This window comes from Fringilla coelebs, assembly GCF_963513975.1.
Source record: "Fringilla coelebs genome assembly, chromosome: 2".
Classification (NCBI taxonomy): Eukaryota; Metazoa; Chordata; class Aves; order Passeriformes; family Fringillidae; genus Fringilla; species Fringilla coelebs.
The window spans coordinates 90396555-90424107 of NC_140029.1; the positions used below are offsets into that span (position 1 = coordinate 90396555).

At 44.8% G+C, this 27553-nt stretch overlaps 2 protein-coding genes across 2 annotated transcripts in view; one reads left to right on the forward strand and one right to left on the reverse strand.

Moving 5' to 3' along the window:
• Positions 1 to 5254, forward strand: part of MAN1A2 (mannosidase alpha class 1A member 2) — a 134128-nt gene extending 128874 nt beyond the window's left edge. Inside the window, exon 13 of the mRNA XM_084201354.1 lies at positions 860 to 5254. Within this exon, the coding sequence (XP_084057480.1) occupies positions 860 to 992 (133 nt within the window). The 3' untranslated portion in view covers positions 993 to 5254. The remainder of the gene's footprint in view (positions 1 to 859) is intronic.
• Positions 5255 to 16399: 11145 nt separating this feature from the next.
• LOC311166239 (3 beta-hydroxysteroid dehydrogenase/Delta 5-->4-isomerase-like) lies at positions 16400 to 25993 on the reverse strand (the record flags this gene model as incomplete). The annotated part of the gene is made up of 3 exons (XM_084226105.1): positions 25828 to 25993; positions 21008 to 21172; positions 16400 to 17214 (listed from the first exon to the last, which is right to left on the reverse strand). Exons 1-3 carry the CDS (start codon positions 25979 to 25981, stop codon positions 16400 to 16402), a joined length of 1134 nt encoding a protein of 377 aa, XP_084082231.1. The 5' UTR covers positions 25982 to 25993.
• Between the last annotated feature and the right edge of the window lie 1560 nt (positions 25994 to 27553).

Sequence of the window (27553 nt, forward strand, 5' to 3'; positions counted from 1 at the left end):
TCCTTGTCAAGTGCAGCAGGGCTGTCTTTTTCTGGATGGCAGGAAAGTAAGCAGGAGATGAGAGATCCTGTACACCCATGCTGTTGTGCTTGCACTCACACATCCAGGTGTAACAAGGGAAATGTCGTTTGAGTTTTAGCTGTTGTGTTAGCAAACTTTGACAGATCCCTACTACCAGTACGTCCTACAGAGTTACGGCACAGCCACATTGAAAAATGTGCATTAAAATAAAAGAAACAACAAAATACTTTTTCTCTGCATATGTCCAGTAATCCTTATTTTGTTAAATGCTTCATGTCCTCTGCATTGTGTTATAATGTTGAACATCTGCGAAAACCCTCTGCACAATCTATTGTCCCATTTCCTCTCACCAGAAGCTGAACCAGCTTCCAGAACGGTGATGACAAATCAGATACCTGCCATGGTTGAGTAGCTTCTCTTGTGCTGCCACGAAATCTTTGGTTTGGATTAAAGAGGGTTAGTCATTTCCAAGTGGGTTTGCTTCATTAAGAAAAGCTTTTTGACAACCTTTCTGCTCTCCTGTCCCCCAAACACTTGTGTCTTGGTGTTTGTTTTACACTGCAGGTCTTCGAAGGGAGACTCAAAAACTAAAAGTTTCTTGGAAATATTAAAATGTTGTCTTTATAACAACTTTTCATTGAAGGGCTTGATCATAATAAAAATGACTTCAGATCATCATAAAAGGGAAGGTTGTGTGTGTGCTGTACAAAGATTGAAAGCAAGTAATTTGTTTATAGCTGTAGTTGCTGAACTGCGAGGCCTGAAGATGGTCTGTTGCTCCTGCCTGCCTGTGCTCTGCTTTAATACCCATGTTTTTAATCTCTCTCTTTTTGTCCAGGTATTTGTATCTGCTTTTCTCCAATGATGATCTTCTACCATTAGACAACTGGGTTTTTAACACAGAAGCTCATCCTCTGCCTGTTTTACATTTAGCCAACACCACACTGTCAGGAAATCCTGCATATCGATAAAAACAGCTCTATGAAGAGGAGGAGAGACTGTTTTCAGCTCTGTTTTGTTTACATGGACCACTTGAGACTTTAGCAGGAGGGGAGACAGACAGACACTTGGTAAACCGAGACCCCCGAGTCAAGCAAGTATTGGCATGGGAAATGAAGCTCTTCAACATATAAATAAGTTAAAGTTCTGTTTTATACATGACCAAAACACGTGAGTGTGATTTTTGCAGGACGGAGACTTCACACGCTTTGAACCCTGGCGAGACATGGAATCTACAGATAATATTAATGCAGCAGCACGAGAAAGAAGAGGCTTTCCCATCCAGGGAGAGGAACTTGCTGCTTGCTGTTGCAAGGAACAACACACAGTCACCTTCAGATTGGGTGGGTTCCAAATACCTAGGTTTTCTTTTCCTTTCTTTTTTTCTTTTTTTCAAATTTTTTTATGATGGCATGAACAAAGCAACGCCACTGCACCAGCAGCATCAGGATTTGAATTTCTTTCTGTACCTGTCTGAATTTTCTAAGGAGCATCTGTCCAGACTGACAGCCATTCTCAGAGCCTCTTATCTGTTAGACCTAAAGTACAAAAAGTATTGCCTCCTCATTTTCCCTTTTCAAAATAATGCTTATATCCAAAATGAAAAAAACAATTAGTAAGCATTTGGTTTGTAGTTCACTGTCAGCAGAGTGGGCTTAGTTCATTTGGCAAGCTCAGTCAGAGTCTGGAGCATATCACAGGAGTAGGAAGGAGCCTGTTTCCCTTCCTCACAAATTTTGTCACAGGAAAAAAAACATTCTCCTCCTAGTCGTGGTTCTTTTAACTAAATAAACAGAGATGACAACATGAGCATAACTGTTTAATGATTTATATAGGAGGATGCAGTGTATGGAACTAAAAGTAGCTTCCCTTGAGCTAAGCAGTGAGAGCTTGTTGCTCTCTATTTTTGTACACAGTCTGGTACATTTAATTCTTTGGATTCTATTCACATAACCTTCTCTGCAGGTATATGGGTGTCTGACAGAAGCCTAAAACTGCCTTTGATTTACTTTACAAAACTTGCTTTTCTTCTGAGTGCTCCAGTACAAATCCAACATGATCTTTGGAAGCAGCCTAACATCTCTCATATGTGACTGGAAAAAGAAACTGAAGAGTCTCTTTTCATTAATTTATGATGCTGCTAAATGCATGGGGTATTTTCAAGTACTTCATGACTGGGCTGGATAGTATCCTTAAATGGAGTCTTTTTCAGTCTTCATTTATTTGCTAAAAAAAAGTTTCATCTTTTCCGATTTTTTATGTTTTCAGTTTTGTCTTTCTCAGTCCCTTTTACTGTTGTTCAGAGCCCTTAAAGCTCAAACTATTCTTTTTATTCCCCTATATAGCTCTCAAATCTTTTTGCCATGGTGACTGGCCCCTTTGCTGACAAACAGCCTTTAGGTGCAGGTTTCCCTCCTAATTATTGCACAGGTTGAGTCTTTAAAAAATCTTGATGATGTTTTTGTAGTGAAGCAAGTGAGAGAACTCTTCAGTGCGCTACAGCAGTACAGCATCAGGTTTAAAGGGAGTGAGTGCTATTTTCCCTCCTCAAAAATGTTTTTAAAGGAAGTTTTTATAAAAAGACTTTTCTCTTTATCATGTTATAATGCATCTGACTATAGAGTTTCCCCTCAAAATTACTCTTCGTTTGTCTCTGTCACTAACTTAGATATAGAAATCATCATATGATCTAAGCAAAAATGCTGTCAGATGCTTTTTTCTAGACAGTTACTTTAGTTTAAGAGGAGGAAAACATGGGGCTTGGGAAAAGTTTCAGTCTCAATGTTTGTACCTTAATACCAGTTACTTTGTTACTGTAATTTGCAGCAGTATCCTAAAAATAATTTGAGAACTTATAAAGTAATTGGTATAGTAAATAATACTGATTTCAGTAATTGTTTATTTAAAATTAGAAATAGTTTAATAAATGGATTCTTCTTACTGGCCCCACATTAATTTATTTTTCTAATTATTATTCAGTGACTTACTGAAGAACTAGTAATTTTTCATTTTCTCAAGTTCAGATATGCTGTATTTTCAAATTGTTTTTCTGATCCTATGAGAACTGTTATTAGTTTAAAACTGCACTCGATTGCCTTGTTCTCCTACATGTCTCTGGGTATATAGAAGAAAGAGGAAAAGCAGGCCTTCTGTTAAGAAAGAAAGAAAGAATTAAAAATAATAAAAGCACTTTCTGCCCCATAGACCTATCCCTGTACTCCTCCTGGTAAATGCAGGTGTAGAATGGCTGCCAGTCTGTTCAGAGAGATGTCAAGGAGTCCCAGAAAAAGCAAAATTGCTTCTCCTCCTCCATCCCCCTCTTGTGAATTAAAGAGGAACCCTTTAAATTTAACTTCTCCATGATTCCCAGTGGGTTAACTTACTGCCACAGGAATGCCTGAATTGAAGACTAAACCATTTCATGGTATGGGATGGTGTTCTTCTCAAAGCAGATGTACAGTACTGCTATTTCTTCTTTGTGTAGATAAGCAGCAGGTACCAAATACAGGACACTTGTTTCTTGTTTTCCAGTTACCCAATAACAGTCAGTTTATTCTCCATCACTCTTTAAAATACCAACTGGCCTTCTCCTCCAGAAGCTAATGATGTGCACAGTCTGTCAAAAACAATGCATTTTAAGGACTAATTGCTGTGTCTTTCATAAATTTCATCCTGAGATTTCCTAGATCAAGCAGAGTTTGGAGGTTATGGGTTCTGGCTGAGGTACATGCTTAATTACCAAGCACCACAGATACTGAAACTTCTAACTGAAGTGATGTGCCCTCCTTCTGAGTCCTTCACAGAAAAGTAGGTTCTGATCTGCAAAATGGCATTATGTGCAACCCAAAGTTCAGACTGTTTTCCCTCTGGGTACATAAGGTACAGTAGAATGTTGCCATTTCATTCTGTTGCTGCTGTCTTACTTTCTTGAAGATAAGAGTGTAAATTTAAGCACAAAAATGACTTTTTAGTCCTAGCTGTTTCTGAGTCTTGCACTGTACTCTCTAACAAAACAATCCTCATTTTCTCTAGGTAGCTGTCCCATTTTAAACTTCTATAATACCCTCTCCCCTTACAGAATGAAGTAAAAAACAGAAAATCATGTCCATTTCTGGCACACTGGATTTGGGCAAGAGCCTGGAAATCCCAAAATTGTCTATTTCCTGTTTGCATGCAGTCAAAACAGGGATGTATGGTTCTTTTCCTAATCCAGGCCTCAAATTTGCCTGTTGGTCAGGATCTGCTAGCAGTAATTTTTTTTTCTAGCAATTAGAGCTTGACTTTTCAAAGAGGCCAGATTTCTGCAGCTTCCATTAAAAACCCTGGAGCTGTGCATGTCCTGCAGTCAAGAAGTCAACTTCTTAGCATTGTCCTCGAAATTAAAAAAAACCTTGAATGACATTGAGGGTTAATTTTGCTGCACAATATAGTCCTTCAAACTGAATGTTCAAGGAAAGTCTAGAAAATAGCACGTGCCCTGGAGTAGAAGGAAGAGCAAGTAGTTCCATTTGCCAGTCACACCTTTGCTGTTCCTTCAGCTCTTTGCTCCAGATTTGTGGATCATTGTGTTCCAGCTCCCAAACACTGACATATTCCCCCACAGTATTTTACAAGATTTGAATATGGCCTGGGTTCTGAAAGGTGACAATAATTGCACAGTCCCTGTAATGCCATCCTTTAAGGTTAGAGGTGCACCCCCTAAGCAAAGCCCTGTTGGTATTTACACTGCTAAGCCTAGCCCATGTTTATAAGGGGACAAATAAGAAACAGGCTTCTTGATACCAGAGAAAAATGAAAATGAGCTCTTAATCCATACTGTAGTTGGGTCACCCTGAGTAAGACATCCCTCTTTCACTCCTTGAATTTTGAGAAAACAGTCTTCTGACTCAAGAGTTTGAGTTGCCATACAAAGAGGAAGCCCAGGCTCTTTTGCAAGTTGTGTGCAAGCTGTAGCAGAGATGATAAGCACGAGCTGCTTCAGCTGTCAGCGCCTTCTAACAACCCGCTCTGTAATTGCCCAGGAAAGTTGGGAACCACCAAAGTCAGAGGAGACAGCCTGACCTGTTACAGTGAATTGTTGCCTTTAATCCTAATTGCTTGGTGGAAGTTGGATTTGCATTCTGCCTTTATTCTTGCTTTGTCTAAAACTGACAGATTTTTTTTTTCCTCCAAAATAATAAAAGGGCAAAAGTCTATCTTCTGATGGTGAAACCTTCTGCCTCTGACCTGGAATCCTGCATATGTACTTTTTACAGATTAAAAAATAATATTGTATATAAAAAAGATTGAATAAAGAATGTCTTTAAGTGAAGAGAGTGTGTTTTTTGTCCTTTGCCTCCAAAAGCAGCATCCCGTAGCACTGAAGTGTGAAGCTGACCCTGTTCCAAAGGTGTGGTGGTGCTGCAACTTTTCTTTCCCCTGCAGCTCCACTAAGGACTTTGTCAACTTAAACATGTATCAAGACCCCCTGTTGCACAATTAAATCCCTGTACTTGCTTCTGTCAGGTCCCTGTAGTGCTCAAATGGCTCTCAAGATGCAGCTTCATGCACAACACTTTGAGGCTCTTCCTGGGTGTCATTGTGAAAGCCACCAAACCTCACAAAAGTTTGAGATTTCTCTCCATTTCTCAAATTCTGTGAAGGTGGCTAAAAGGTTCAAAGATCCTTTTCGATGAGGGTAAAGTGTCAGGCAGACAAGCAGTGGTACTAAATAATTAAGGCACCAGGTTAAACCCCCAGCTTTTCTTGAGACTTCAGTAGCCAGTGAGTTGGGCAATAAAGTCTGTCCATCCATTCCTCTGCTGTCTGGGAAATGGAAAAAGTTTCCAATTAAGTGTTGGAAACTGGTATGTGGCTTCAACTGAGTTTGTTTTCCCCCTGCACCTTGAAATTCGCTGGAAGCGCTGCTATAGCTGTGTTTCTTCCAGTACAGCCTGTGAATAACCAGATTTGTTTTCTGATTCACATTAACTGTAGATAATCCTTTCTGTCTGACGTCACCCATGTTGCTCATACGTGGTACCTTGTTTTCAGGATGCAATGATTGATAACAATGATCATAAGTAGAAATTGCTTCCAAAGTGCCATAACTTAGTGCAACACCTGGCCCCTGGTGTACTGCCATGCCATCCACCTTGAGATCCAGTTTTTCATCCAGCCGTTGCTCCATAGCTTCTTGCACTGGCGCATTCACGCTGCGCCCAGCTCCCAACTGCAGCGTCGCTTCCGAAGCGGCAGCTTTTGCATCCATTGATCTCCCTGTGGTGTCCTCAGCCCCTGAGCCACCTTGCTGGTTTCACTTGGGGTAGCAAGGTGTGTCCTGTCCTTTGTGGTCGCGCTGCATTGTCTGTGCCTCTTCAACAGTGAAGTGCTTCACGCCTCTGCTCCCACCTCCTCTGAAACAGACGTTCTTTTGCATATTCTCTGCCCAAGGGATATATAGGGAATATCCTCTTTTATCTCTCCGCTGGCACTCTGCCTGCATGTCACCCACCCCCCCTCCCTTCCCTTGCAGACTCTGTGATTGTGTGCGCTCCTTCCTGGAGACCGTGTGCCTTTCCTATGCATATTAATTAGCTGTATTTAAAAATCCTGAAATTAATCCTTTAATGGGTTATTTTTAGCCTTTGTCTTGTAGCTCTGGGAGCTGGCTTCTCTCAGTGCAAAGACATAGGCTTTCTGTGGGTTTTGGAAAGGAAGCATTACTCTATCTGTGCTGGTTCACGTGTGGGATGTGTGAAGGCTGGTGATGGTGTGCTTGCTTTTCTTTTATTTAATATGAAGAGCAAGAGTCTTTTTGACAATATTTCAGACTGAGCCAACTCCCATGAGAAATGGTTTGAGAAAGAGCAGTCACTCATATAGCCAAACTTACTTGCAGGTAAAAATTCAGGGAAGAATTTGGGGAGGAAGAGAAAAGCACTGTGTGTTCATGTGTACCAATATTGTCACTGTTTGCTTTCTTAGGTGGTTTCCAAGTGACAGATATGATGTCTGTCTGTAATGGTAAGAAGAATTTGTTTGTAGAAAAATCTAGAAAGAATTGTCAATGAATGAAGGATCAGATAATGCTGAGGCCTGGAACAGCAGAAGAAATAAGAGGTTTAAAGAGTGAAAATGCAAAGTTGTTCCTCCTGAGATGAGGAGCAAAACATTTCACTGTAGTCTGTGATGTTGTCAATCTGAAATCAGTAACAGAAAAAATGGAACAAAAAGTCAGCCATAATACACAGATCACCAGTGCAGGGTGAAAAAACCAAGTGAAAATTAAAATGGTTGTGCTGAGTCAAAACTAAGGTCTGTCTGACCTCCTATCTTGACTCAACTCTAATCAAGAGCAAATTCCAACAGAAGAGCAGGAAAGTGACTTTTGATACTTCACAAACACACCCTGAAGTGATCTGCAGCTTCCTGAGCCATAGGTGGTTATCTTGGTATTTAATAGGCCTTGACATCCATGGAGGGGAGGGCTGTTCTCTGGAATTAGCCCAGTCCCTTATTGAATCAATAGCGGCTGTCAGGGAGCAGAGCAAGCTCTGCCAAGGAGCCTCATGGTGCTGGCAAGGCATCCATGTGCTGAGAGGCTGTTTCTGATGACACAAAAAGCATGTCAGAGCTGTGCAGAGATGAGTGAACGAACACCTCTGAGATGTGCTCTGTGGTTCTGGTCACCTGTAGTCAGGAGGGCTTGTCTCAGGGGAGACAGGAGTATTGAGGCTTACCAGGGAAAGGGAGAGTTGGCATCAGGAGAGGTGAGAGGAGTTCAGCCTGGCAAAGTGGAAGATTAACAGAGGGGATACCTGCTGTCCACAACACATTAAGTGGTTGGTCAGCCTGGGAGAGAAAAAAGCCCTTTTTCCTGGAGGACAAACCTTGCACAAAAGCCCCACAAAAACTGATACCTGTGACGCCTGAATAATTTCTGACAGTGAAATCCTAGGAGTAGAAAACATGTTTATCTGCTGAATAAAAGGGTGATGTTGTGTGCTTGCATGCAGTTTCATGAATCTGAATCAAGGATGTAGGAGGTCCTTTGCAGTCCTGTGTTCCTTCCAGAGCTCCTGTGGGCTCTCTAAGTCTAGGGTTGAATTTACAAAAGCTCTTTCCTTTGCTCTGTTATCTCTTTCTAGGGCAGGGTGAGTGTAAAATGCCATGGAATCAGGAAGCAAAAAGCCCTTCGTGGATGGGAGTTACTCATTCACATTTGCTATGCTGTTTGAGTAATGATGAATAGAAATTCACCAAAAGACTTCCTATTAAGTTTTCTAACACGGCCATCCAATGACCTTTCACCACTGGATTTTCTGTGGAGAAATCAGAAACAGATTGCAGCGTGTTGGAGCACAGTGTTAACAACAGAGGGACACCAATCTCTTTTGATCTAAAGATTGTTACTAAACAAAACCCAAGTAACTAAGAATATTATATTAAAACAAAGGAGTAGTACAGTCTGCAAAGAGTCCTTTGTGCAGTAATTCTTACACACCAAAATAAGGGAAGATCATCACTACCCTCAAGAGAGAATCTCCGAAGATGATACTCTCTGTTGCATGTATTTAAATTCTTTTTGCACCCAGTTCTAGATGGCTTGTCTTGCCCTTTGTTTGGGTACGCATCCTGTTATTACTTGAGGCACTTTATGCCTGTGGGCTATTTCTGCACTAATTAATGTTCACATCAAGGGATTTCCCTGACAGTTCTCTGGCATTTTTGCAAGTGTTCTCTTAGCTCTGCAATGATACGTGGTCATGCATTTTGCACATTTTAGCCAGGCACATAATTTCAAGGAATCCACAGATTCTTGCTGTTAGTGTGCTCAAATCTTAAAACCAGTGTAACTTGAGCAACCATTTATGTCAGACCAGTACTACAGTCTGCTAAACCTTATGCCAAACTCCCACACTGTGCTTCTTGTATCACAGCAAGGTTAGGTTTTCAGGTTCTCATTAGATATTTTGCAACTGAAGTGGAAATTTTCCACAGGAAAAAATACTCCAAATCTTTGAATGCACACCAGCCATCAACTTGTGGAATTAATTGCTTTGCTGTGAAGCAGGCTTTGATGAGTTCAGTGACAACAGTGAAAAATTCACTGCCACATGTAGGTGACATCGTTACGCTTTTTATTAGCTTAAATAATACACAAATGCTGCTTTTTCAAGTGTGTCCCCTAAGAAAACCTTTCAATATGCTGCCTCAAATTTTCTCCAGATCCTGCTCATGCTATTTCTTAATAGAAGTCTATGGGTTAAGCACATCCAGGCTTCACAGAGCACAGTGTGTAGCCCTGGAGATGTTCCCTCTGAACAGGTTATGTTCGGTGCCAGGTGCTGTTCACTGCATCAGGAAGATGCTCTGCCCACATCCTTTATTTACCCCTGCAGTAGAAACTTCTTGCCAGATTGAGCTGTTGGGAAAGGGCAAGGATATGGCTGGGTGTGCTCTGTTCCTGGTCAGCTCAGAATCTGGAAGTCATAATTTGTTTTCAATAATAGTATCAGACTGACCTCCAGAATGGTGACATTTGAACATTAAAGTTCATATGTCAAACACTCACAGTGTCTCCCAAATGCTGAACCTTTGCCCACCCCTGTGTGTTTAACGTGCCAGGATGTGCAAAGTTCCTGGTTTGGGGAGTCAGTGAGGCTGAGCAGAGCCAGCCAGGCACAGGGGGCACAGCAGTCTGCCCTGAACAGATCAGAAAATCAATACAAAGGATGAAAATGCATCTGTGATGTGGGACATGAAGTGTGACTGTGAGGAGCCTTTTTCCTGGAGGGAAAAAATAGCTTGATGTGGAGGGTCTGTAACCTCTGTGGTCACCATGAGATTTTAACTGGCTCCTGTTGGGAAAAGACTGCACTTCAGCTGCTTGACAAGCCTGATTTTTCAAAAACTGATGAGTCAGTCTGCAAGAATTATGAGATTGCTTGTAAATAATGAGTTTGAGGATCTTTTTCCATGTCTGCAGTTGTAGGGTTTTATTTAATCTCGAGGTTTTGTGTCACTCATAGTTTAATATTTCCAAGCCCTGACCTTTTTTTTTTTCCAGAATGGTGAAAACCACCCTTAAAAATAAAGGAAAAATAAAACTTGGCTTAACTTCCAATCTGGCAGAAGTTCCAGCATCATGAAATGATCAAGAGTGGGCATTCCTGCATTAAGCTCACCCAGAGCATTGCTACAGATATTTAAGGGCAACTTCCTTTTCAGAAAACACAGCTTTTTATTTTTTTACAACTTAAAAGCAGACATGGATCTTTGTTCCACAGACATACCATGCAATTGATCCTGTTGACTGCTCTGGCTCAAACAGTTGGCAGCATCCTGGTTTTAGTGAGATGGCTCACAGTAACCAGGTACAAAACATAACACCCAAAACCAGGACAGCCAGGTAAAATGTCCCTGTGATATAAACGCGAGTCTCAGAGTCACTTTAGGATTCTTGCACTGATCTTCACAGGGACAGAATAATTTTTCCACACCAAAGTGGAAATGAATGAATGGGATTCATACACTTGACCTTGAGTCTGTCACCTGTAGCTCTTCCATCACTTGCTGCAGGGTTGCTGGAGGGAGGAGGCAAGGGAGAAACTCGAGGGATTTTTTTTTAATCCTGTGCTACTTCTCTGCTTGTACAGAGAGACCCAGCAGACTTCCAGTGCATTAACCAATTTGTTCTCAGACAGGAACAAAAAGCTAGACAGTGACACTCTGGTTTTGGAAGCATCTTCCAGACACTATCTCAGCTGTGCTGTAGTTCTAGTGTTGTCACAGCTAAGCGTGGCATCACTCCCACTGGAGCAGTGTTCAGAGGATGAACCTGAGACCTTTTCTTGAAATACACGTATCAAGTCATTCCCATGAAGTGACATTGAGAAATTTTGACTAGTAAGAGGAGTTTTCTTGGGTTGCAAAGCACCCAAAAATGTTAGCAGGAGAGGAGGTGGGATGAATACTTACTTCTGTGATGTATCGGGGTTGATCATTTGTCTCTGTTTGTCTGGATCCCCCGTACCCAGCAGCAGGCAGCCCGCACCAGCAACCTCGCACTGTGTTTTTTGTGATAAAAGCGCAGTCTTTGTGAAGACAGAAACTCCGCGGTCGGAATGTTAAGTTGGGCTTTGCAGAGCAAGCGAGGGGAAAGCATCGCTGAAGATACCATCTTGTGGCAGCAAGCGGCACAGAGCAACAGAGCCAGCAGATCTAAGCTGTGCCGAGCAAAGCATCAGTCCTACCGAATCGTGCACTCCTCCCTTTCCAAGAAACGGAGGAAATGCCGCCGAGGAGCAAGTCCTGATCCCGGGCTCCGATCCCGCTGTGCCCTCTCCCGGGAGCTGCGGGAGGGGAGGCGCAGGGAGAGCCGCGGGTTTGCACGGCGCTCACCCCACCCAGCGGCCGCTCCCGGGCATCCCTCGCCACGAACAACTCTCCCTGAGAAAGGATGCCGAGATCCGAAGGCAGATCCGCTCCTTATCCCGGGACCTCTCCCAGGTGTGTCCGTGGCCCCTTCCCACCCTCCTTTCCGGCCCATCAGGGCAGGGAGCTCTGCCCTGGCCAGCAGCCCCTGGTGCCAGCTGGGCTCGCACAGCCCGAGGGGAGGCTGGGGGCACTGGCGGGCAGGAGAGCCCCGCTGGGATCGGTGCCCTGCAGCAGGAGCCGGCAGCTCCCTGTTCATCGCAGAGCTCCCTGCGAGAGGCCATCCAGCGCCTGCTGGGAAGTTGTCCTGGTTCCTTTCCCTCATTTATAGCAATGCCAGGAACAGAGAGTTCAAATTAAATGAGGCCATTGTAAAAGTAACTCCCTCCTCTCTGTAAATACGTTTAAGGGGGTTGAGGGAAAGTTCCTGGAGAACAGCAGAAATTGAACGCTGCAGAATGGCTGCCTCAACCACTTTGTACAGGCAAAACTACCGTGCCATGATTGGGATCAAACACTTTTCATCTCTTGATTATTGCTCTGGCTGGCCAGAGAGACCATTGCTGCAGCAACACCTGTGGGCCAGAGGTTATTTCAAGAGCCCTGTAGACAAGAGACATCAATTCCAAGAAACTCCCCCCTGAAAGTGAACTTTCTTGGACTTAGTGGTGAGTGTGCAGCGCTCCTTCTGCCATCAGCACAAATAAATTGCAAATAGAGCATGTAGAAAGCCCAAGTGCATGTAAGAAATCCAGTGTGCTTTTGGTCTAGATAAATTAAACCTAAATGTATAACTAGAATTGCATGCGGGATTATCAGAAAAATGTATATCTAGTTTCTGATGAAATCACCACGTAAAAAAAATTTTAGGTGCAAGAATATTTGAAAAAGAAAATAGAGAAGCTAAAGGTGCTTCATTCCTGTAATTTATTTTCTTTTTACAAAAAAAAAAAAAAACCGAACAAAAACCTGAAAGGATGAGATGATTACCAAGTATATCAGTTCCTTCAAAGCAATTTTTGCCCACATGTATTTTGTTTCCTTTCAAGTTTCTGGATTGTCTTTCCACATTTTAGGCAGCAAAAAAATCCCCATCTTTCTCTGTCTTGATGGTGTTCCACAATGCATGTTAAGCATTTTGAGTGGCACCTGTTATAGGATCAAGCTGGAGATTTAATAAATCTTTATTTTTGATTAATGTTCTTTTCCCTTTTGCAGATTAATCCTTAACTGCTTAATATTCAGTGCTTGCTGCCAGCACTGGAGAGACACGTCTTATTTAAGAAATGAGACAAGTTTAGCTTTGTGAATGAGAAATGTCTAGAAATAGCAATCACTGGTCTGAGTAAGAAATCCATTGCACAGCCATACACGAATTCCAGTTTTCCAGTGGATTTTGAACTGAGATGGAGATGCAGATGGAGAGCTTTCAGGAGGGAGAAGAGTATTACATGAGCCTGCAGGGGTCATGGCAAGGAGTGGTGAAGTTGTTCTTTGGGAATGTACCCAAGTGTGCTCCCACTTCCCAAATTAGCTTTACAGCCACTGTAATCTATTACATCTACATGTAGAAGTGACAGATTTCTCAGGTCAAGAAACAATTGGCACTTTTGGTTTCCTACATGACAGGGGCCGTCCATAACTTTTCACATTGTTATTCTGCACAAAGCCTGTGAACTGAGCCAAAGCTTTAAAAAAGAAAAAAATCGATTCTAAAGATCATTATTGACAAAGTTAACATTAATTTTGTGATTTTATAATTTAGTCTGTATTCATTCATTTAAATTCATAATGTAAAAAAAATTATTGTTATTTGAAGTCTGCAATGCACTCAGAATACCAGTGTCATGCTTGTCTGAGAAAATGGATTTTTCCACAAAAACATGCTCATTGGCATCAGCTGTCCAACTGTCCTCCACTGACTGTATCCTATATTAGTGATACCAATTCCAGGCATGGATTTCTGGTATTGACATGACAGCCACTTTTGCTTCTGTTCCTCTGGAGCTTCTTCCTTACTCCTAGATCTATTCAAAATGTGCATTATTATAATTCCTGGCCCTTTTTAGCAAACAAAACTCTGCTCCTCTGCAGTGACAAAATATTTAACAGCAAATGGTGGTCTTTATAAATGCAGGGTTTTGCACCTGCTGGAACCAGAAGTCCTTAATTTGCCTGTAGCACGTAGGTATCACTGATATATGTTTGCTATTTCTTCCTTTTCTGCATGTCTGAAGGGTAAATAAACACCTTTCCAGCAAAGCAGCCTTAATTATTTGGGTTTTTTTTTTCTTTCCCATTGTTTATACAGAAGTAAAGTTCTCCTTACTGACTGTGATGCTGTTGACAGTGGAGCTTCATTGATAACCAATAGTTTGCTTTATTGATTGCCAGACAAACTAATTAAATGAGAGGAATGGTCACGGCCAGCTGACCCAAAAGCAACAAGGTTCATCCTGATCAAGTACATTTTGTAGCCATTTTGCCAACCTGCCAAGGGTAAGAGCGTGGAAACAAGCTACTGCAAAGTACACTGGAGTGCAAACTTGCAGAAAATCAACCCTCTGCAGTGAGTTTGCCTCCTTTCCCTCTCGGTATCCTTGGCATATCCTTACTGGCTTCTGTTTGTCACTGGGTGACAGCACAGAGCAGCTCAGGTGCCTCTGAGCAGCAGGATAAATGTCTCAGGTAGCCACTCCCCTGGGCTTCCAGGATGCTTTATTGCAGGCACTCCACTATTTTGAGCGGCCACCTGAAGCAAAAGACAACACAGATGCCAACCCAGGGGTGCTCAGGGAGGGACAGAAGTGGGGAATGAGCTTCCTGCAAGCAGGAATGGCTTGTCATGGGGATTGAAGGAAGGGACGTGGTAGCAAGACGCAGGGAAGAAGTTCAACAAAGGAAGGATTTGGCACTTAGAAATCTGACTGTTGGGAGCAGGGCTCTTGGAGAGATGAAAAGATCCCACTGTCTTCCTGTGAAGGCAAAAATGGCAAAGAAAGCTCTGGCGGTGGGAGCTTGCACTTGGGAAACAAGTCACTGGACTGTGGAAGAGAAATTGTCCTTTATTCTCTCTGGCAGCATCTGTGGATATTTTAGGGCCTCTGTTAAACACGTGGAAAGATGTCCCAGTTTTCTGGAATGTGTTTTAATACCCCATCCCTTTGATGTGTGAAGTGTCTCCCCCTTTGCTGCTGCTGTTCTCCCTCTTCCTTTCCTGCTCTAATTCCCTGTGCCTGGATTGCTCTTCCTGCTCCTGCCCCAGTGACAGAGCAGCCATTGCTTGGCACTCACTGAGCATTAGGATGAAATATCATTAGCCTAGAAAAGCTGTGGGTGTTACTGTGTTAAACACGTTTTTGCTTTTCTAAGGGTGTGCAGAGAGCAGAATAAATAAAATAAGAGTATGCCTGCAGGGGAGGGAAGAGGAACAGTGTCCATGGAAGGGGATGGAGAAGAAAACAGCACAGAGATCTAAGTGCAGTGTCCCATCTGCAGGGGGGACAGGACCAGCTGATGCTCTGCCAGTTGTGACCCTTCCTTCTCTCCTCAGACCTCTTTGGAAGAGAGGTCCTGTGTTCCTTCAGGATGCTTGATAATCATTGTCACCCTGGCAGCAGAGGTGAATCATGGCACATCTGAAGGCAGGCAGGGATTAAGTAATCTCCTGGCAGGCAGATGAAACCAAAGGCCAGACCCTTGTGGGGATCAGTGTCCCCAGAGCAGGACTGACAGTTCTGGTCACTCTGCCAGTCAGATCTTACACAGTTAACCAAAGGTGTTGCTGAAGCACATTGTAATGTTTGCACTGGGGCTATCCAGTGTCTAGGGCGCTGAATAATTAAACTCAGCACAGACTTCAAGCACTCAGCACCCCTGGAAATGTGATTTTTCTACATTAGTATTGAGTCAGGTAAAATGTTTCTGTTCACACCTCCAAAACAACACAGAAATTCCCATCTTTTGAGCTGTTTTCAGCAGGTGAGAAGCATGTTTGAGAAACAAACACTGGATCAGATTTGTTTGTTCAGACAAGATCTTTATTTCTGCCCACAAGTCAATTGCACATTGTGCAGAAGCTCGTGTGGCCATCAGAGAGGCACAGGGGCAGCACAGTTGTACCTATCAGCCTAGGTTAGCCTTTGCTCCCAGCTGACACGTGGTAAGAGCAGGGCTTTTTTTCAGCACTCTCCATTTTTCCTCAGTGGTCACAAATACATTGACTCTGCAGTGGCAGCCCCTCTGTGATCAAGGCCTTCCTGCAATATTTTTCTCCCTTTCATTTTCTTGAAGTTGTTCTGCTGGACACCCACCGAATTTATTGCAAAACGAGGGTGTATAAAGGAGTATTCACGTGACCAAATCTGTCCCTTCTCTCTCTCCACACGCTGTCCTGACTGAAACTGTGTTGCACTTACTATTTTTGATCTCAGAATGCTTCAGTGCTCAAAGTTTGGCTGTCAGGTGAACGTAAAATGCACAACACCCTTGAAAAAGGGAACAAGATTTGTTACAGCTTTTGCCATCTGGTGGCTTCTGCCTGCTGCCTGTTTGGTGGGGCTGGCAAACTCTGAGTGAACAGGGAGTAGCTGAGGGGTGCACAGTGTAATCATACTTCTAGGGCAAGCTGTGTTTTACAAAAGCCTTGGAGGTGGTGTGGAGTGAAAGAAGGGCTGAAGTGTTCACACCATGGATTGTGTGAAGTCTCTCTAAAATAAGTCCTTGTGCTGCAGAGATGTGCAAGTGGGTGCGGACTATGCAGTACAGCTGCCCTCATCAGCCAGTACTCAACAAACAAATGAACATTTCACTTTTATTTATTCTGAGGTTGGGGTGAGTGGTTTCAGGGGGCTCTTACACAAAGGATTCACTTAAATGCTTTGTAGTTTGCTGCTGCTCTCCCAGCTGTGCTCTGGCTCACGCCCCACTTGCTCAGCTGGGTCTCAGCTCCTCTTGGGGCTCAGGCAGTGCTGCTTTGCAAGCACAGCCTTCTCTGGGGGATCACCGAGGCAATCCACTCGCCCGTGCCCTGCTTGGCCTCTTCCCAGGTGTAGCGGGGCACGTAGCCCAGGTCCCGCTGTGCCTTCCTGTAGGAGAAGGTGAAGGGGGTGTTGAGCAGCGTCACCAGGTGCCGGTTGGTGGAGGGCACGTACCTGACCAGGGGCCGCAGCAGGAAGCTCAGCACCTCCAGCAGCAGCGAGAAGTAATAGAGCACCGTCAGGGGCACGGGCAGCCGGGGCTCGATGCCAAAGCCCAGCTCCTTGGTCAGCTCGTAGTTGAGGTCGGCGTAGCTCATGTGAGGAGTGTCGTCCGAGATGTAGTAGAACTTGCCCCGGGCGCGCTCGGCTCGCTGCGGGGCGCGCAGGGCTTTGGCCGCCTGCAGGTGCGCCCAGGCGATGTTGCCCACGTAGACGGGGTTCACCAGGGCCTCCTTCCTGGAGAAGCGCAGGTAGATGTTCTTGTTCAGCAGGCACTTATCCAGATGGCCCTGGAGAAACGGGCAGCCTTCCCCAAAAATGTACATGGATCTCAGGGCACAGGTCATCAGCGTGCCGCCATCCTTCAGCGCCTGGCCGTCTGCCTTCAGCACAGCCTCCTCTGCCAGTCTCTTGCTTTGGGCATAGGGAAATTTGGATGTGCTCTCGTAAGCTGTATCTTCATCACCGTTGAAGATGGGGTCCCCTTTGCAGTTTGGGCCCGTCACTTCTATGGTGCTGGTGTAAATGAAGTGCTGCACGTTGCAGCGGACGCACGCCTCCAGCAGCAGCTGAGTACCTGCAGAAAACAAACGTGAAAGGCGGTCTAGGCAGGGACTCCTAACCAGGGAAAAGTGGAGGTTTCAGGTCAGAAACAGCATCTCTGGCCTGAGCTGCTAAAATAACTTAGCCAGATCTCCCTCCCTGCAGCTGGAAGAATCCTGTCCTCAACAGGGCGGTATATTCAATGACACTGAACCTGCTCTGAATCTGTATTTAAGTGGTATCAGCGCACCTTCCAGAGTTAAACAAGGGTGAATTTTGATCTTAATTGCATGTTGTGGGGGTTTTTTAATGCCAAGAATCAAATTTTTGCCTTTCTTTAACTTAGCATGGAGACTGACCACGGATTCAGGGACTTGTGCCAACTTGAGTAGGCTTAAGGCAGAGAACCTTCAGAAGCTGCCCCTCCCCTTAGGTATCATCCATGCTCTATGGGGAAGCCCATGATTTTCAGGTTTGAGGATGCTCTTGGGTGGTTTGCTAAGAAGGGACAGAATCATTATGGGACCTGAAGGTCTGCTCCAAAATCAGTGCACTCACACCCAGTGCAGATTTATCCAGTATTTGACTGACTAAAAGAAGGGCTTGGAGAGAAACATGGTGAAGCAAGGCACGATGACATGCAGTCAAAGATCATGAAGTGCAATGAGAAAAGAGAGGTTTGTGTATTTAAGCCTCCTTTTCTGGCAATCTGGCTTTTCCTTGCAGCATTACAGGATTTCCTACATTTTAAATCCTTTAATAAAATCCTTTAATGCTTTCATCGGGGGCAGCAGGGGTCAGCTGTTCAAAGTCTTTTAAATAGCCAAGAAGGTTAAACAAGGAAAGCACACTGAGGGGGGAAATAAATTCTTTAATAAGTTGTGTTGTTATACTTGCAATTAGAATAATCTTTTTGTACCCAGCTTTGAGGCAGAAATTGCCTTACTTGTTGTGCATGGTGTAATGAGGGAAATGAAATGTAAAAAGGCCAGGGAATTAGGAGGAGAAGACACAGCTCAATGACATTTGGAAACATCTTTGGCAAAGGAACATTAAATTAAAATGACTGATATGGTATCAGAAGGGTGTAGCCTAAAATCCAGGGGATAAAATCAAGCACCAGCAGTGAGGCACATTAGAGATCTTCCAAGTCTGCTCAGTCTGTTACAGCAACAACTGAAGGCAGCACAATGCAGACCAGACTAGTGTGACTGAAACGAATATAATGAATTAAAGAGGTTCAGAAGAGCCAGGAATATTGGCAGCAAAATATGGGCTTGTTAATGAGTGAAAAATAGGAAGAATTATTGAACTGAATATTGTTAGGGCACCAAAATTCCTCTTTTCAAGCTTGAACAAAAAAAAAAAAAAGAAATTGAAACAAATGGAAAACAAATCTGGATGAGGCTTTCAGAAACATTAAGGAAGTGCACTGAAAAAAAAGTTACAGAGACAGGAATAAATTAATGTGAAAAATGAGTTCATGCAAGTCACCCTGTTTAGATGACATAAAAGCCAGGGTCATCTGGAAAAAAATTTATTTATTTTATTATTTAAAAATAAATAGCTTTATTCCTGCTGTCAATACTGTTTGAAAAATGAGGGAAAGTGATCAAATGCAGAAGGTCTTGATGAAATCAAATGAGATAGCGAGTTTTAGAAAAAGGCAATCATAAAATTATCTTAACAGTTGGTATCTGTTCAAGATGAATTTCACCCAAATAAAATGTGGTTTATTTGCAAATCAAAATTGTATGTAAAAGTCTAAAGATTCAACAGTAATGGGAATCTGAGTATCTTCCATATAGCATGTAATAAAGTAAGTAATTACTGTATTACATGCTTTATTCAGTGAGAGGGTCCTCTTGGTTTGCTTGCCCTTCTGGTTGAGGATCTGGTTCACAGAAGGTATTTTGTTTTGATTATAATTAATTATTTTCTCAATTCTGTTCCTTTTTAAAAGTTTCTTCCCTTCCTTCCTAAAAAATATTTTTACTCTGAGATATTGTGTGGCAATGGAGGAAAGCCCTGCACCAAGGCAAGTTTAACTTTCTCACTTCTGTCCTGGTTCGTGAACATTCACATCTGATCCTTGAAACATTGATATCACATGAGTTTTATTTCCTAGGAGAAACAAAACTTTCATCCTGCAAGCCCATGAAATATACAGCAGTGTCCTGGATGGTCAGAAAACCAGAAGAGCATCAGAATGGAAATGGAAGAAAACAGGGAAGAGGGAACAGCAGTGTTCACTCACTGACCTTGAGGCCACTTGGCTCTGGGAGCAGGACTGTGGAAGGTATTTCATTCTAGCAAATGTTATCAGCTAATCCTCCCTGGCCCAGTGGGCTTTTGTCACCCACAGGCAGCTTTCTGGGACATTTTCATAGTAGCTTGATTTTTATTTTATCTTTTTTTTTTCTGGTAGTTGTTGTTTTTTATTTTTCCCCACAGTAAAATGTGTTTAAAATGCACATTCTGCTGTGAAAAACCAGATTGTAGCAGGAGTACCGTCATCAAGACAGAGCTTTAGAAATCCTCTATCTGAACTACCAACCAGGTATATTTTCAGATCACACAATGTACAGGCTTCCAGGAACTTGCCTTTCTGCTCTTGCCTCCTGACAGGGGCCTAAGAGGCCGCCCAGTGGGCTCTGTGCTTTGATCACTGATAATTTGTGGCTTTGATTGAGCCAAAATGAAAGGGTCTGGAAGCTAATGATACAGGGAGTGAACCACACTAAAATAACTAAAATGCCATCCCACTGTTTTTAAGGTACATGTAAGAAACATCTCAACTGCCAAGAATTCTCTCTTCCCCTGAACACTGGTGAGCAGCCAATGTTTGTGAAAGTGATGCCTGTGCAGGTATGCTCCTTATTTTTCTGTGAAGAAGCCCTGTGTCTCGGGCAGGGAGGGACAAAGAGCTGGGAAAGCTGTTCATGTAAATAAGAACATCTTCCCCAAATCTGCCCCAAGCTGTTGAAGCAAAACAGCCAGAGTGGCATGCAGTGCCAGTCCTCTGAACAGGCAGGGGGTGGAGTTGTTCTTTTAGGAAATACATTTAAACTTCCTGGTAAGTGATGCTACACGGGCTATTCCATAAGTCAAAACCTTCTCCCTTCACTGACCTTTCCTGAAGAATGGGGGTTCCTTAGTGGAAGGGAAAATCCCATCACTGAGTCACTGAAATCCCTCCCTCCCAAAGCTCTGGGTTTGTTGGGAATTTTAAATTATGAGCTCAAGGTGGGAGAGCACTTGTTTCTCTCAGCTGCCTTCTTGCACACACAGACTTAAAGGCAAAGGAAGGAAAAGGAGAGAAAGAAGAAGAGAAAGAATGGCAAGGAGAGAGCCACAGGCTCTGGGATGTTATCAGTGCAACATTTCTGTAACTACAGCCAAAGTCTGCAGCATTTGTAAACTTTGAAAAATGTACACAGGCAGGGATGCCATGGGGGGTGAGAATAAGGACCAATTTCTGAGGTGAGCACTGGGATTTCAGAGGGGAATTGCTTTCAGAAAGTTCCACTGAGCATGGGTCTATGACTGTCCCCACTGAGGGCAGAGCCTGTGCAGACCTCAGCAGGGGCACAGAGAAGTGCTGACAAGAAGGGGGAGCGATCCTGCGCTGCCCTGAAGTGGAAGACTGGGTGTGGAGAGGCCCAGAACTTCTTGGGGCAGCACAGACCCGGGATTTGCACCCCTGGGCGTGTCTGTGCACGATGCAGAACAACCCTGGCCCAAAACAACCACGGCTCAGGTGCTCCCTTCCCTGAGCAGCGATCAGGACACAGGTGTGGCTTGGAGGAAGGAGCCTCCCCTCTCACCTGTCACATTGACTTCCCAGAGCAGCTTCTTCTCGATGAGGCCCAGGGTGTCAATGAGGGAAGCCGTGTGGATGACGAGGGAGACACCCTGGCAGGCACGGTGCAGGAATGTCACATCTCGGATGTCCCCTTCCAGGATTTTCACCTCAGTCTTGCCCTTGAACTCTGCAGGGGCAGCAGAAAACAGAGCACAAGGCTTTACAGGCGCCCTAAGAAGAGTCCTGGCAGGCTGGTGAAGAGCTGACCCTGCCTGGCAGGTGCTGACTGTCCAGAACTGCAGGGATGTTTTAAGGCTGTGAAACAGAAGGCATCTCCCCAGGACTCCACTGCCAGTGCAACTACCACACTGCAGAGGTTTATTTTGCATCACCTGCCATAGGAGCCAATACTCAACGTGTTTCTTTCCATTTTATTTTTTAGAGGGAGATCTTTTCCACTGCTAGCAAGCTTCCTGGAGTTGTGCCTGTGTTATAGTTCCCAGAGGAGCAGCTTTAGCTGTGCATGCTCTGGTGGCTGGCTGGCCATGGATGTGTTAACCCAGGAGCACTGAACAGGCACTGCATGTTCCTGTCTACAGGCTGAGGAATGATCTCTCTCCACCCAGAGCATGTGAGCACAGGGATGTGCTCAGACCTACTTTCTGCCCCTTCACCTTGCCTGTATTGCAGCCCTTCTCATAAATCACATACAATGCTGGCATCTCCTTCTTGTACCTTGGCCAGGACTTACAGTGCCTCCTCCAGCTCCAGCTCTGGCTCCATTTCAGTGTCTGTGCTGTGGGTAATTTTTAGCCTGCACGTGTTTCTGGTTGATACCTGAGCTCTCAAGAGTGCTCTCCTGAGCTCCCTCAGCCTGGCTTGGGTAAATCCTGCATCCTGAGCCCTGTCCCTCCGCAGCAGCTGCAGTGGGTGACCCCAGAGGGTGCCAGAGCCATCCTGTGCTGGGCAGGATTCCTTCTGCAGCCCAGAGCTGCACAAACACGAGCCAGCAGCAGACAATTCCTTGGGAAAATGTGCAGTCCAAGGCAATGCTGCTGTGCAGGGACCTCAGCTGGCCTGGCTGCAGCAGGGCCAGGGGACAGGAGGGGACTTCCTCAGCAGGAGCCACAGCCCGGGAGGAGGTGGTGCCGCCACCCATCCTCTGGGAGCTCTGCTGTGGCTGCACTAGGTGGCTCCCCAGGCACAGCTGCTGGGCAGGGACTGCAGCACAGGCAGAGCCTCCCTTCTTCCAGCGAAATCAAATGCTCCTTTTAGATAAGAGAAGGACCTGATGAATTTGTACAGCTTTTAGCATCAGCCATGACTGAAATCTGATGAATCCTTGTGCTTTGTCACCAGCTCCAAAGCAGGCACTATTTCATCCCATGCCTTTAAAAGGAAACACTGAGAGAGACAGCTGTTGGATCTGCAGCTGAGTGGGAATATATTTTAAAATGGTTTTTATCTCATTTTCTCTATAGCATGCTAAGAATGTAATTGTGTATCAATTCAACAATTATTCTGATGCCACAGGCTTAAGGGGCTTTTTTCTCCCACCACAGACTGTTGGTCTGAGATTTAAGGTTTGTGAAACATTTGCTGCACTGTTACTAAATCTAGAGTTGCTGCCCTCCCAGCACAGTCATTGCCACATGCTCTCTTCTGCTCCTTTATTTTACAGACTTCCAGCTCCAGAAGCTTCACTCTGATCTCTTCTTGCATGGATGCAAAGGTGCCAGACTAGGGCGGGCTTTTTTTAAGCACCTGGTAGTTAGATTTGCTCTAATAAATATCAGTGTCTGTACTGCCCTAAGGTTGATGTTCTCCATGAACAAGTCTCCATGGGATTGTAATCATCCCAAGCACAGACAGAAATTGTTTTCACAACATAAATTCTGACACGTGACCTCTTCAAAGTTATCACAGTGCCCAGGAAGGGGTTAGGAAAATGGAAGTTTTACACATGCAAATCAAAGCTTTTGGGAAAAGTACAGAAGAAGCCTGTTCCTTTTAAAGCTGATCACAAGAAATCTGCTGTCTTGGTGCTTTGTGCCTTGTTTGGGCTTGCAGTTTGTGTGTGTGTGATATGAGTCAGGAAATCTGCTCCTCTATTCTGTTTTAGCCAGCAGAAGTTGCCATGGTAGGTACAACATGGGCTTTGCTCCCTTTAGCAGCATCAGCTGCATGTCAGGAATCAGCAGATTGGTCCTGTTTTGCTCTGGGTGAAGAGAAAACTACAGGTGAGCTTGGAAGAAAAGAGAATTAAGGAATGACTGGCGGTGGTCTCAGTCTGAGATGGCCAGCAGAGAGAGCTGCTCTTGATTTCCATCTCGGCAAACCATTGCCCAGGCATCAAAAGAACACATGTGGGTAGGTCAGAGGGGGAGGAACAGAAAAAATTCAAGTCAGCTCTCCATTTTTGCATAAAATGATGATGACAAAGTACCTACTCACTGGGAAAGCTTGTTCTTCTTCACCAGTGGTTTCTGTGTCCTCTGAGTTGTAAGTAACCTCCCTGCTTGCTGTGGGTAGTTTTTGCTTGAAAATGCAATGATTTCTCAATAAAATTCAGAGTCCTGCTGTGAGCAGTTTTTGACTCAGCAGTACAGTCAGACTATTTGCCCTAAACTTGAGAACAACACGGGAGTTTGGATTTCTCCAGAAGAGCTAATGCAACAGTGATCAACAAGAAAAAGGATTGTGCAAGTGGGGGCACAGGAAAGGCAGAAAGATAAATCTGGCAGGGGAGGTGGGAGGTAAGAAACTCAGGCACCAAAGAACCATGCTCAGTGTGGCATCCATCCTCGAGCACACAACAGAACTGGGCGGACTCCAGCTCACAGCTCTGGACACTGGCTGGATCATCCCAGGCTCCCTGGGGCTGTGGGAGACCACAAATGCCACTGTGCTACACAGGCTGAGTGGGATGGTCGAGCTCTCAGCAGGAAAGTTGTTTGGACAAAGAGGAGTGCCCCTGGGCGCCTTCTGGCACAGAGACCTGAGGCTTGCTCACACTGCTCTGTCTCCCTACCCACAGCCCTGACTCTGCACAGATATTGCAATGCAAGGTGCTCGAGAGATCAGTGAGGAAAAAACCCACTCAGCTCTGCTCCTGGCTGTTCCAGAAATCCAGATAACAGCTGCTAGCAAGTAAAAGTCCCTGTAGTGAAAGTAATGCAGGTCAGAAGATGCCAGCCCCACCCACAGGTTTTGTAGCAGCCAAGCACCTGGAAGAGGAGTCACTGAGACAGAGAAGGGCTTGAAAGGGAACAGCAGGGAAATATTTGGATAGTCCTGAGCACAGGGACTGGCAGGACACTAGAAGAGATGTAGCCACGAGGGCTGATGCAGAGAGAGGAGCTGCCAGTCAAAGTGCAGGGGTTCAAACCTGTTCAAACACATCTGGAATGTCAGCCTGTGGTGCCTACTGCCTGTTTGTGGGGAAGAAAAGGCTTTGGTAACTGATTTCTCCCTGCCTCCTGTGCTGCTCAGATAGGCAGAAGGAATGTGAAAAGAATAGAAGGGGTGTGTGGGCAGGAAGAAGGGAGGATAAGGAAAGAGGGCAGAGAGCTTGCCTATTAACAAAAAAACAAAACATCAAAACATTTGCTGCAGCCCAGCCAAGATTGTGCCCACACAAACAATGGTTCTCACTCCCCAGGATGCTCCATTATCCCCACAAAGCTCTTCTGGCCCAAAGCAGCAGAGATGCCTCTGCAGTGCTGCATCACTGCTAAACCCACACCCTCCTGCTGCCTGAGCCTCTACTGTAGCTGCAGGTTTTGGGTTTGTTTCTGTGGAAACTCTCTGGAAACCAGAGCAGGAAGGGCTGCTGCAAGGGCATTTAGAAATCCTCAGTGAAATGCTGAGTCAGATTTAATGGAGAAGAAGTTTTGAGTTGTGTAAACTCAAAATTTGTGCCTGGTGTATTGAGCACTGCTGCTGTCCCTTGGTGACACTTTCCTGCTCTCTAGAGTGATGGAGGCTCTTCAGCAAATCACACAGAGATATTCCTTAAGGGCTCCCATATAGTTTCCTGCACTGAGGAAGAGAGTCTGGCAGTGAAGATGTGATGGAGGAAATTACTGTTAAGTAAATATAATGTAAGGACTTATGAACCTGACTGAATTCAGGCCCCTCAGATGCCTTTTTATAGATGAGCTCAGTGTATCTCAATAAATAGGACATTCAAAACAAAACACTCTGGGCTGCTTTCCCTGCCACAGACTGTTTCTGACACTGGGCACATCACTCCCTTGTGCTGTCTCCAATCCATTCAAGAATCCTGCCTTGCACTTTGCAAATGGGTTCTGTCTCTCATGTATAGCATTTGCCAAACTGCAACAACATTATTAACAGAAGCAGTTTTAAAAATACCTCACCACAGCTCCCAGCCAGAGGATCACTATTAATCAAATTAATCACAGGTTGAAGAAAACCATTGGAATTTGCACCCACAACTTTTTCACTGCCTTCGCTGTCTGGCACCAGAGCCCAGCACAGCAGGCTCTGGATATCTCTGCCTTCCCACCCAGTATAGCAATGCTTGGATTTTCCCTTTCCCCATGAAGAAGTGTGAGATTTTTGCACTAATTTTGCTCTGTGGGTTTTGTTGTAAGAGAAGCCAGGTTGAAGACAGTAAGAACAGTACACAGAAGCCTCAGGCCCTGACAAAAAACCCTCTTACTTTCACATTTCACATCTGATTTCTGTGCTGGAGGGAGAGGGAGGGGTAAAGCAAGGATTCCTTGAGCTAAAACCTCTATCTGCAAAGCTGGCCAGGTGAGAGCTAAAGGTTTCCCAGCTCCCCAGCTGCAGCAGGTCCCAGGCAATGGCACTTACTCTCAAACCTCCCGAGCGCCTCGGCGCTGAAGGCTTTGTCCAGCAGCCGGACCTCAGCCAGCGCCTCCTCTTCTTCCAGCAGCAGGCACACGATCCTCTGGCCGAGGAACCCTCCTGCCCCTGTCACCAGGCAGCTCACCCCAGCCAGGGACATCGCTCTGGGCTGCTCCTCGGTGCTGGATGTGCTCTCTCTTGAGCTTGGTCCTCCTCCTGCCTGAGGGAAGGAACAGATGACATCAACCTCTGGAAACAACACAAATCCAAGGGTGTTACCAGAAGGAGAGGCTACTGAAAAACAAACTTTAATCCCTGCATCAAACAAATTTTTAAGCATGCCTTCCTTTTTGCTAGCTATCCCTATTCAGAAGTAGTCTATGTATTTTCTCCACGCAAAGAAAAGAGTCTAACAAATCATTACAAACCACCGATTCAATTAACAAATCTGAAAATGCTCAAAATCCACTTCAATGCCAAACAAACCCCACAAAATCTGCCTTGAATCTCGGTTCCCCTTCCCCAGCACTCGAAGACTGTGGGGGAGATTTGCCTGTATTTATACCCTGCTGGGCACCACCTCGGTCGTTTTGCTCCCCTCCCTCCTGAGTGCCTCCTTTGCTGCAAAAGAATGCGATGCTTCCACACCACTCCCACCAAAGAGGAAGGCTCTGGATACAGCGAGGTCTGAGCCTGGATGTGGTCCTGCATCCCTAAATCCCCAGGAAATAAACCCTCATGTTCATAATTCTCTTCAGCTGCACTTGCTTGTGCAATACAGAGCCGATACTGTGCCAATATTGAAGGTGGGGAGCATTTAAATTAAATGTAAATGGAGGACAAGCTATTTAAAGTGGTTTGAGGAGTGAATTCTGCTGCCATACATTTCCTGGATGCTGGGCTCCCCCATCACAGTGTGGGTTTCTCACTCTCTCTGTGCAAGATCAGAAACTAACCCTGGGGATTCTGTGTTTGTTCAGTGCACCACAGGCATTTGAAGTGATGAAATTGTTTAATGTACCATCCAAGTTAAATTCAAGCTGCAGGAGGGAAAGATTCACCTCTGGAAATGTCTTGTGCAAGAGCAGCTATTTAAAGGGAGGCTGTTTGTGCCTCTGCAGTGATCTGTGTGGTTGCTGCTTTACGTCTCCAGCACGCAGGGAAAATGCCCAGGTGTTCCTCCCTGGGGTTTCACTCCACTTCCAGCAAAACTGCTTCGTGGTGTGAGACCAGGGCAGGGCAACAGCCTGAACCTCCTGCTGCCAGCACTGCCCTCCTGGGTCTGCCAGGACATGCTGGCTGCAGCTGTATTTTCTCCCTCTCTCACACAGGGGTGGGCTGCCATCCCTGCTGAAGCAGGATGATAAATAGGGAGCTGCCTTGAGCGACATGGAAGTTACAAAGAAGGCCAGCAACACAATTAATTAGGCTGAAATCACTGGAAAAGGGATCCCTGATTTGGGGCACAGCTGGAGTGGATCTCTAAAAATGCTTTGTTTCCATTCATGCTAGTAACTGCTAAGCTCCTTTTTTTTATTCTATCATGGCTTTTGTTCACTCATTAAAGAGAGTTCTGGAGAAAAGCTGTAGAAGCATCCCCACACTGTTACTTTTTTAGAGCAAAACTGGGCTTGCAAGTGACAGGAGGGAAGCAAAACCACTTCTGTTGGAGGAGAAAGGTTTTTAGCTGACACAGATGACAAAGTCTTGGCAGCTGTTTCAATCCCAGAGT